This window comes from Lepisosteus oculatus, chromosome 7, assembly GCF_040954835.1.
Source record: "Lepisosteus oculatus isolate fLepOcu1 chromosome 7, fLepOcu1.hap2, whole genome shotgun sequence".
NCBI classification, from domain to species: Eukaryota; Metazoa; Chordata; class Actinopteri; order Semionotiformes; family Lepisosteidae; genus Lepisosteus; species Lepisosteus oculatus.
In genome coordinates, this window is record NC_090702.1 from 26,257,844 (window position 1) to 26,268,771 (window position 10,928).

A 10,928-nucleotide genomic window follows, 5' to 3' on the forward strand; every position below is an offset into this window, starting at 1 on the left:
AGTCATGTGCTATCAGAACAAGTTTGATATCTGTATTCTTAACACTTTATCCAGTACAGGTTGCAGGAGAGCCGGAGCCTATCCCTGCAAGCAACAGGCACAAGGCATGTGACTGGACTGGACACCAGTCCATCACAGGGCACACACACTCACACCAGGGCTTATATTCCCAGAAACCAGTCCCCCCAGCAGTATAGTTTTGGACTGTGGGAGCCCCTGGTGGAAACCCACATTTCTCCCACGTGAACACGGGAAGAACATGAAAATTCACATCTTTATTATTCTTTGCAAACACTCATTAGGTTCCAAGGTTTCAATGTAATACTGGACTAAACACTGGAATATCATGTATTGGATCTTGTTACCCTTAGAAGTGACTGCAGCAAACCAAGAAAAGGATTTTCCCACCAGATCTGTCTAAAGGAGTACTGGTTAAAGTTGGAAAATAGCAGGCAGTCTGCACTGGTATCTGTGCCTGGTGACAGGTCTCCTCAAGGTGACATCCTGGGGGTTCCCACACCAAAACAGAACCTATGCAAAGACAGAGAGGGGTTCCCCAAAAAGTGCGCCAAGGTGATGGGTAATTCAGTGCTGAAAAGAGTCATGTTGAAATCGCATTGCAATACTCCCCATTTTTCATGTAAGATTCAGTGTTTATGACATCTGACATTTTGCGGCACTGTTATTGTAAACATTCATTTAAGCAGTTTGGCTTAAAAGATGACATGAACCAGGTTTCTGGTTTCCCTTCTGTTCTCAGTCAGAAAAATGATTTGCATATAGGTGACAAAAGCCATCTAAACTGAGTACAGTAGAGTGAAGCTGCTTCAGGGATTCTACGCATTTCTGATGTGTACCAGCACCACACTAGTGATACATCTAGCAATTCACTGTCACTGGTGGACACCCAGTCACATCAGGAGACAGCAATCCCCAAGTGGATGGATGTATTCAACTCTCCAGGCTCGTGCACCTGAAGTTTTAAATCTATGTACATAAACAATATAAATTTTTTTAAGAGAAGACATATCAAAAGATAAAAACAGCATATTCTTATTTTTACGTAGAGTGGATTTCCTTAGTTTTAAAAGTATTTCTGATGCCCTTCAATATTTAGATGTACTTGTTTGCGGTGGTTTAACTGTTAATTGGGACCTTTAACTAATAATTATCGATTTGCTCTACTAACAAAAAATCTGCAGTAAAAACTAATACAAAGAACACACTGTAATTGGACATTATAAAATTAAAAAGTCTAAGGTCAATTAGTGTTGAGTGAGGAAACGTAAACTGTGGTTAGCAAATACCGTCGCCACAAAGAAATGATTGTTGAATGCTGGCTTCCTCCTCATCTGCATTGTAAACAACAGAGGCTGCTGTTATTCTTAGACATTATTCTAATGGAAATGATTTCAGCCAGAATCAGCTGTGCCAGTACCCCCTCAGTGGAAACATTCAGCCCAAGCAAACAAGGATTTCATATTTTCCTGAGTTGTATGTTCTTTGTTCAGGGAGGAATGAAGAACAGACAGAGAAAAGGGGTGTTCTGGTGGAATTGGATGGAATATGACTAAAATAGATGTGATGAATTACTGTCTATATGGGATTTTATATAGTGTAATATAATGCAATACAATGAGGCTCTTTATTTTATGTACTGTAGCACCTTTCATGTGCTAGTGGAATAGGTAAACCTCTAGACTGCACTGAAGAGCACTGGGAGCAGGAGGAAATAATGACTTATAACTATGAATTGTTAATAATAACATAATAACTATTGAGCACGTACTTAAGGCCAGTTAAGTGGCAAACACAAAGACGTGGTCATATGTAAAATGTATACCTGGATCCGATAATAATAAAATGAAGTAATTTCATGAGAATCTAGGGGGTTCAGCACAGGTTTCTATGTATGTAAGGGAGAGGCAGCCTCACAGAGGAAAGTAATATTTAAAGTACATTTATTGGCTGTAAAGCTGGTTAAAGCCTCACTGCTTGTGTAAAGTGTAAATTTATCAGATGGAGACTTTCTATGATTTTGTATTTAACAGCTAGAACCTAAGTTTTAGTAAGGTCTTATTGCTGTATTCATTTCCTACTCTGGCAAAGCTCTAAAACCAGATGGCAAAGGTTCATAAAGGTGTACTATAACTACTATAAAGATTTTATTTCATCTAAGTTCCAGATTCTGCCCCAATGATTTAATAAAACTCAACTGCCTGTTACTTTGTACTTTGTTTCTTGTTTTTCAATAAACATTTAGTTCCCCCCAAAAATGAGCTCATCAGAAATCACCAAAAAGTTAGTTTTGTTTTAGACGTGTAACAGACATATAGTAGCAAGTGACTCCTGAAGTCCTTGGTATCTCCCACAACCACCAGCATAAGACAGTCATCCTACACACCTGTCCTTTTCATTCCACTGGCAATTCTAATGTATACAGTATCACTATCTACTCAAAGAAAGAACAAGAGAAATGAAAGGATCCATAAGGAACACACACACACACACACACACACACACACACACACACACACACACACACACACAAGGCTAATAAACACCATGGTCCCAAAAAAAATATTCCAGCAGCACCACTCTCCTCAATCAGCTGTGTCTATGTACTGTACTCTTGTGTACCTCCTCTGTATCAAACACAGAGCTGGAACTCTGCACTGCGTTCTCTCCAGACTCCAGTCCCAAACAGTATGATCCATTATCCTTCCTCCTACGCTGTCTCTCCAAATGTAACAAACACAGGGTAGGGGTGTAGAAGATGCCTGAGCTTTCCTCTGCGGCACCCTGTCAAGTCCCTCTGTCTCCAGTCCTCCAGCAGCCCCCCTGGAGCAGGCTTCTACATCTCCGTCCTCACAGCTCCTGGACTGGAATAAGGGGTGAAGGGCTTCTAGTGAGGAATAGGCAGACGTAATGAGTGGGGGCTAATTAATGAACTGGTGCATAAGGTTGATGAGGCAATATGGTGCATTGTCCTTTCCTCTTGTGTGTGTTGTGGTTGGTCTCTGTCTCCCTGTTTCTGATTTGGTTCAGCCTGTCCTGCAACCCCATTTCTCACTGTCTTTGTGGTAACTGAGCGTCGTCTCGGCAAGCAGTGTGCTGTTCAATTTCTGTGTTCCCCTTTTCTGTTTAAATCTGGGGAGTTTCACTTCACATTTTTTTATGCGGCTAATGTACTGTAGTCATTTAGCAAGATTTTGAGGGCAAGATTAGTGACGGATAATGAACACTTGTGTGCACAGAACTTAGCTCATGTAAAAGCGGCACCTACAGTTAATGAAAGTAGTGAAAGTACAAATATGTAGTGTATCTACAATGATTTCAAATTAGGAAAGGTAAATACACAGCTGTTTATAGCAAAAATGTGGAAAATAATGTGAACAATTTTTCACTTTTAATTTTCATTTTGAATTAATTTAATTGTAAGTGGAAGCCTACAATAGAAGAGCAGTCAAACTCAGCACCTGGATTCCAGACCATTGCACTGTAAATCTGTGCTCCAGCTAATCCTAAATTAATGAAACAATCTGCAGCACATGGGGGTTTATTAAACAATTAAGGATCAATTCAGTACCTGTTGTTACATTCTAGGTCCTCTGATGGGCTTTTCCACACTCAGGGCTCTTTGGAATTTAAATTAAAAAACCCCTTTGATTTCGATTTTTTTAGAATCCACAAAATATGTACAATATGATAACTTCATTTTTTCCTGCTTGAGGTATAGGTCTTCTGTAAGATTAAGAACATAAATGAGTAGCACAGTGGATAGTATTAATACTGTATCTCATAGCAATGGGATCCTAGGTTCTATATCAGACCTGGAGTCATACGGGCACTGGTGTGAGTGTGTGTCAGAGTACAACGTTACTCTATGAAGTTTATGGCAACATCTAGTGTCTATCATTGGCATTGCATTAATCACCTTGTTAAAAAAGGTCACTGAAAAGTTCTTATTTAATTGTTAAATAACAGCATAATGTTAAGGTATCCACAATATATGGGCACGTCTGAAATGTATATTGCATTCTGACTAATGTAGCGAGTGCAGTTCTCTCCTGCACGGGATTCGGATCACTACAGTTCCCGTGGAGGTACAACATGACAGGGCGCGTCTCTCCAGACAGACAGATTTAGAATTACCTAGGGTATCGGCTCTTAAATGCTGATTGAACTAAAATAATTAAGACTAGTGGGGTCCGTGGGATTTTAAGGTATTCAGTAATTCAGTAATTGGATTATTGACCACTGGATTCATCGTCCACTGATTAGATAGCATGATGTCCTTATCTGATTAACTTTGCTGGACTCGTGGACGATTCCAAGTTAATTGTAACATGGTCGCATTCATATGTAAAGTGTCATTTGTTTAATTATTGGGTTTCGCTCTTCTTCATACACACTTACAGATCAATTAAAAACAGCTTTGTATTAACCGAAACTTGTCATTAACGGCAGCTGTTGGAATTTTTTAAAAGTTGCAGATGGAGCTTTTGGTTTTTATAGGGTATCCCCCCTTATTGGCCTTAAGTGCCGTCGTTTAAACGAAAACCGCTTTTCTTCTTCTTTTTCTAATTTAGGTTGACATTTAAATCTTTACGTCGTCTCGTATTTTTAATGTCATTTTTAATTATTCAGTCATGAAGACCTGGTGGATTTTAGTGTTTTTTCGTCTGGTGCCTACTACGTGTGCAAGTTAGTAATGCACACTTTTAATTTCGTTTTGACTGCAATGTGCGACACGGCTCTGACGATACATTTTAATATGGTGAAAATAAAACATGTATATGGTGAAATATAAACATATATATATAGGTGCTAACTACTTGGAACGCAAAGTTGCCTGGACAGAAGATGGGAGTCACGGAGGCTGTCGTCACCTCATGTCCTGCGATGGTGACTTTAAAAATACCTCGCGTGTTGAATAGGTGGACAAGGAAAATGTATATCGCACATTTACTTGTGAATATTGCGGCTTATTCTGTTCATAATCAGCGGCACTAGTATTGCCAGCGACTTAAATTAAACACGGTTCCAGGAGACTAGCCAGATCATAACCACCATTCAAAACATAGAGTACTAAATTGGACCGCAACACTTTGAAAAAAATCTTGGCCACATAGCTTAAGAACATATTTCTTAAGTGACCGAGTTTGTGAGATCCGTTTCTTGTGAATGGTTAGGGAGTCATCAGCTACTGCCGTTCACTTTTGCTTAAGGCTCATGCTAAGCTTGCACCTGCAGCAGAGGCTCTGAAGGTGAAGCCCGAGGCTGTGTCTCCCAGGCTGCTGCGGTTTAACCCGACACAGAGCACGGTGTCCCTCGCGAAGCCGCTTTGCGTTTTCGACAGCGTGAAGCCAACGAATGAAATGATGGTAGATGTATACGTTGTCCACAGCCTCTCGGGTACGTATTCTCTGAAGTGAAGGTCAACTAACAACAAATTGTTGCTGTTCTTTTTTGGAAAGAAAACAAATATGGAAGGACTCTCATTGGACCAAACTGCACATAAGTTTTCTATGTGGGTGGCTGTCTGAAGACGCCTTCTCGTCAGATTAGGGATAATATTCCAAATCTCCAGTTTTTGTTGTCCGTGTCCCTGTGGGTTTATGCTCCTTGTAAAGCCTGTGATAGAATTAACCCAGTGAATTTATTAACTTGAACTTGGGCTGTAAGTAAGACCCCAGTTGGGGTGAAACAAGAAGTCTTTGGACTCCTTGAGGATTGAAGACCATCGCTGATTTAAGCGATTGTGTTGTGCTGTTAGTTTTTCAAGCAGTAGTAACTGCACTAGAATATACCACATCTTTAAATCCGTCTGTTTCGATTGAGCCTGCTGTAGCCTAGTGAGATGGCCACATTCCTTGAGGGGAAAACTGCACTTGGTAAAAGGGGGGTTTAGTGTGGGTCTCTAAACCTGTCCACTTGTGTTGTAGCCACTCTGACCTTTGAGACTGGGAAAACGTACAAGGAGACGAATGGAGGGACAGAGACTCCTTATAAGGCTACATCCTTCGGGATCCCAAACTGCACCTCTCCACCAAACCCTGCAGACCTGTCTGTTCCCCAGAGAATCGATAAGACTTTAGATGAGTACTTGGTCCGTATTGGCAGCAACCCGACATGCGTGGGGGAACCGGAGGCTGAAGCCTTTTGTAATGCGCCGCTCTCCGATGGCACTTCGTACAGGTGAGCTCTGTGTGTAGAGTCTGCTCAGTGGATATAGGAGTTTGTGACCATGACGATAAATCTTTCCAGGACCTGGTTCAACCTTTTCTTCAAAGCTCGATTTAGTCTAACATTCAGCTTTTGCAGCCTGCTCTTTGCAGGTTCTGTAGAGTGGATTATTGCAATAAAAGTAATAAAAGCCTGATCACACTTTCATTTTCAGTCTGAATGTCTTTACAGGTTTAAATATTTGCTTGTAAATGGGACTACAACTATAGCAGAAACCGAATGGTCAGAGTCAATCCTAACAAGAAAGGGTAGGTGGTTTGATTGTATTCAAAATTGAATAGATTCACAGCTAAAGTTTCACTACTCTGTTGTACAATGGAGAATTTGTACTGTGAAATGGATGCATTACATCATGGCTATTCAAACTACAACCCTTCCAATGTGCGCCATTACAGAGTTGTACTGCATTGGCTCCTTTTAATTGATTAAGAGGATCAATACAACAATAAAGGAGGTGGTAAAATGCAAATGTTGCACTGAAGGAGATTGGAAGGGATATAAATTGGGTGTCCCTTCTTTATATTCTGGCAGTTGTTTCAATCCAAAGCTAAAGTTGCTGTAAATGGCTTTCCTCCCCTGAATTAAACATTTCCAAGAGCATCTTAAACCTGTTCAGTTAGGATAAGAGGGAGTGAGAGTGGTTCTGTAAACAGCACCCGGTATTCTGATTTCTGTCTTGGATTTTACTTTGCTATTTTACCTGGGCATAACATCATCTAGATCAGATTATACACAAACCCAGAAACTGTGCACTATGTTTAAAATCTGAGAGATCTTGAACAGGATTGGATCCATTTTTTGCTTTCCTTCTGACAAATCATGTCTACACTTTTCTGAGGAATTTAATAGTGCAGCAAGGTTAGAGTATGGTTTTTACCATTGGGTCAGGTCTTGATCAGGATTATAAACAATTGTCTATGTTCTACTCAGCTCTGAGCCCTGATGAAATTGACACCTGGATTGGGAAGAGAAGTGGAGGCGGGATAGTTGTCACTGTCATCCTGAGTCTCCTGCTGTGTCTGCTGCTTGGGGCTGCCATTTTCATGGGAGTACTGGATGTGATGTAAGTTGTACATGTGGCGCGTGCTCAGGGAAGAAAAGTAAGGATCTTGCTTAGTTCTACAGCCTGTAAACACCCTTGCCCTGACCATCACACCTGGACTACCCTAATTGTGCACAACAATTAGTCTCTTTCTACATATTACTGCTACATTTGTTGATGTCTATCAGGATGGGATGATGACATTTTTTCTTTGCTGAAGCTTTTAGTGGGTCAACCTGAGATGCTGCTCTGTGATCCAGGTGATATAATTATAATTAATAATTGCTTACACAAATATGCTTATATATAGAGTTTTTTTTTGGACACTCCACTCAAAGCGCTTTATAGGTAATGGGGACTCCCCTCCACCACCACCACCAATGTGCAGCCCCCACCTGGATGAGGCGACGGCAGCCATAGTGCGCCAGAACGCTCACCACACATCAGCTCTCAGTGGGGAGGAGAGCAGAGTGATGAAGCCAATTCGTAGAGGGGGATTGTTAGGAGGCCATGATTGATAAGGGTCATTGGGAAATTTGGTCAGGACGCCAGGGTTACACCCCTACTCTTTTTGAGAAACGCCCTGGGATTTTTAGTTGGGACCTCAGTTTTACAGTATAGTGTCCCGGTCACTATACTGGGGCATTAGGACCCACATAGACCACATGGTGAGCGCCCCCTGCTGGCCCCACTAACACCTTTTCCGGCAGCAACCTTAGTTTTTCCCAGGAGGTCTCCCATCCAGGGACTGACCAGGCTCACACCTGCTTAGTTTCAGTGGGTTGCCAGTTGTGAGTGGCAGAGTGATATGGCTGCTGGCTGATATGAAGGCATTGCTTTCTTGATCAAGGGGGCTTCTGTTTTTTTTTCTTGATCACCTATTTGTCATCAGGTTAAATGTCATTATCACCTGTGAACAATCATTAGTGGGCAGAGCCAAGTTAATTTAGTACCGACCCAGCACACTTGGGTCGGAATAGGTCATGAGAGATCATATAAGCAAAATTAAACCACAATATTTAATGTATATTCAAGATATGTTTACTTACAAAAAAAAATCCAAGTATAAGTTACTGATTCTGATGCTCTGTATTATTCAGTTGTGTATTTAAATTGATTAAATGGGATCTGGGTTTTGTTCAGACCAATACGTATTTTCAGTTTGACTGCGTCAGCATATGACTCTTATAGGATTGCCTTTGAAGTGTGTGTAACACACAACTGATACTTTAAAAGAGGTCAATATAAAAAGCATATTTGTATTTCATATGGTAGAGACATCCTATTCTTAACTTTTTTATTCCATGATCCAGTTAAAACTGAAAAAGATTCTCTTATAGATGTAACTGATATGTCCATTTGGTTTATGAACTACAATGTAAATGTTAAACTATACTACTATAAAGCACACTTCATTATTTTATTACTTCCTTGACATTTACCTAGTATGTAGGTCAGTCTTGTCAGATCTTGGAAGCTGAGCAAGGCTGAGCCTTTTGATTTCTTGCTTCTCCACCTGATGTGTTGTGGATTGGGGATGCTGGCTCATCTCTGCAGTTTGCCACCCTGCTGGGCACTGTGCAGTGACAATTGAAAGGGTTGCCCAGCCTTATATGAAATGCTTGGGGATCCTTTGAGATGGAAAAACCCGTAAACAGGGAATGTGTTCATAGGCTTATCTATTTGATTGCAGAACAATTGCTGTGTTTCTTTAGGGTCTGCTAGCTGCTGAAACTGATGCCTCTCTGAAACATGCCAAATCTAATGGTGTTACATGCTGTATATCTTGCTATCTTAGTAATGTTTGTGAAGATTAATATGCTCTTGTACTGGAAGTAATTTAAAACTGGCAGTTAGTTTTTTTTTTCCCAATTCACTGCTCTCAATTGGTCTTCGAGAATGTAATGAATATGTTCATCCTTCTGACATCTTAAAAGTTAAAAGCAGCCTTTCGGTCTGAATGCAATGTCTCCAAGTTACAGTCTCGGGTGAGCGGCTCAGTAATCGCAGGTGAAGTTGAAGATCATGATGAGTTGAAGATCAAGATATAATGAGAGTTTTTTTTTCTCCCTCCCCCACATCTCATCTATTAAAGCCATCATGTGAAGGGCAGAGGGTCCCAGGATGTGACTATGAGATCACACACCTGTTACTCAACTGTAAACAAGCGCATGTCCATGGGTGAGGTTAACGTTCAAACATAAAGGAGGAAGAGGTAAGTCTTTGTTTTCACCGATGCTGGTGGTCGTTTCCTGATCATGTAGCAAGGTAACTGCAAGCCAACTATCTTTATACTGTATGTGCTACTTTTTTTTGAATGAGTTGAAGAATGCTTCAGTTAGGCACAAAAATAGTTAACCAATTATGCAAAAACCTTTCTGGGTACCACTGTATATGTCTAGACACACCTATTTACACACATACCTATTTTAGTGTTTTTAAGACCTTGGATATGGGTGATAAGCTGGAGTGAAAGGAGCAATTACTGTAGGTAAAGCTGAGGCTGCTGCAGGATTATTCTTCGTCACTAGAATTTAATGGTGCTGGCTTGCAGTTTGTAAGGCTCACCACCACAGGTGGAACGGGTGCTTTAAGCAAGGATTATATTCTTTGTTTTAATGGACTTCTATATCTACAAAGTTTATACCGAACCCCCTGACACAGCTGAAGTGAATGTGCTGTACCAAGTTTTCCAACAATATCACAGTTTGATCTACATATACACTTTGTTATAATAAGTGACTGCGATCCCCACTGGGGAAAAAAGGATTAATATAAAGTGTACGTATAACCCTATATTTACTGAGGCAAATTCAGTTTTACTGAGGCATAGATGCAACACTCCTCATAAAAGAATCATAGCCTTTGTTCCTGCTTGGGAGTCACAGAGTGGTCTGAAGGTATGAAATGAGTTTGTGATGAAAATGGCCATTTCTGGAGAACACTGAAGGGGACGCACATAAGGTGCCAACATTGCCCCAAATTACAGCAGTGTTACAAAGGATTTTATAGTGCATGTTCAGCCATGGTCACTCTGTGTTACGAACTGAATGGTATTTGAGTGACCATTACCAAAATACTACTGCTTATGGCCCAGTGTCTATTTTTGATAATGGTATCCCTGTCTTTTAGCTATTTCTGAGATTATACAACAGCAGGTATCCGATTGAAACTCACTTAAGGCAGGTCAGGAATAATGACTCTGTCAAAGTCCAATTTCTATATGTACATTTGCTAAGGCTATCAGATTTGTAATTGCAGTTTTGTATCTTGTTAATGAAGGAATTTATGTATTTTTACTGGAGTTTTGATTTTCACTTTTTTTTCCTTCAGATACTTGCAGATGATGACTCATCTTCAAACAGGGCTGTCTACTATCTTGGGCACTGACATATCAAGGCAGAAATGTAGATAACCCATTGATTATTAAGAATTCAGAAGACTTCACAGGTTCTATAAATGTTTTGGTGTTTTACTATTACATTTATTTTCTGTTTTATCCCAATTATTCTTGACCGTTTTGGTAATCGCTGCAGGCTGTTTTGAATAAAATTTGTTACTACAGGATTACTGCAGTTGAAATAAAATCTATATGCTTCGTGCACAATTCAGAAAATATAAAGGCTAAATGCTAAAT

General features: G+C 40.3%; 1 protein-coding gene across 3 annotated transcripts; it reads left to right on the top strand.

Annotated features, from left to right (window-relative positions):
- The first annotated feature begins 4,490 nt into the window (after positions 1-4,490).
- Positions 4,491-10,858, top strand: LOC107078059 (uroplakin-3a). 3 transcript variants are annotated; one of them, XM_069192345.1, is made up of 7 exons: positions 4,491-4,707; positions 5,257-5,418; positions 5,949-6,201; positions 6,421-6,497; positions 7,180-7,312; positions 9,387-9,506; positions 10,625-10,858. In XM_069192345.1, exons 1-6 carry the CDS (start codon positions 4,653-4,655, stop codon positions 9,493-9,495), a joined length of 789 nt encoding a protein of 262 aa, XP_069048446.1. In that variant the 5' UTR covers positions 4,491-4,652; the 3' UTR covers positions 9,496-9,506; positions 10,625-10,858. The 3 variants fall into 3 exon arrangements, with proteins under 3 accessions (XP_069048446.1, XP_069048448.1, XP_069048447.1); XM_069192347.1 differs by having other exon boundaries at positions 4,494-4,707; positions 5,196-5,418; XM_069192346.1 differs by having other exon boundaries at positions 4,494-4,707; positions 5,232-5,418.
- Positions 10,859-10,928: the final 70 nt, after the last annotated feature.

Excerpts from the sequence above, each read along its gene's own strand:
- LOC107078059 (XM_069192345.1), top strand. The coding sequence starts at position 4,653 with ATGAAGACCTGGTGGATTTTAGTGTTTTTTCGTCTGGTGCCTACTACG. Across the intron at positions 4,708-5,256 it reads GGTGCCTACTACGTGTGCAA|CAGAGGCTCTGAAGGTGAAG; the intron begins GTTAGTAATGCA and ends TTGCACCTGCAG. Across the intron at positions 6,498-7,179 it reads GTCAATCCTAACAAGAAAGG|CTCTGAGCCCTGATGAAATT; the intron begins GTAGGTGGTTTG and ends TGTTCTACTCAG.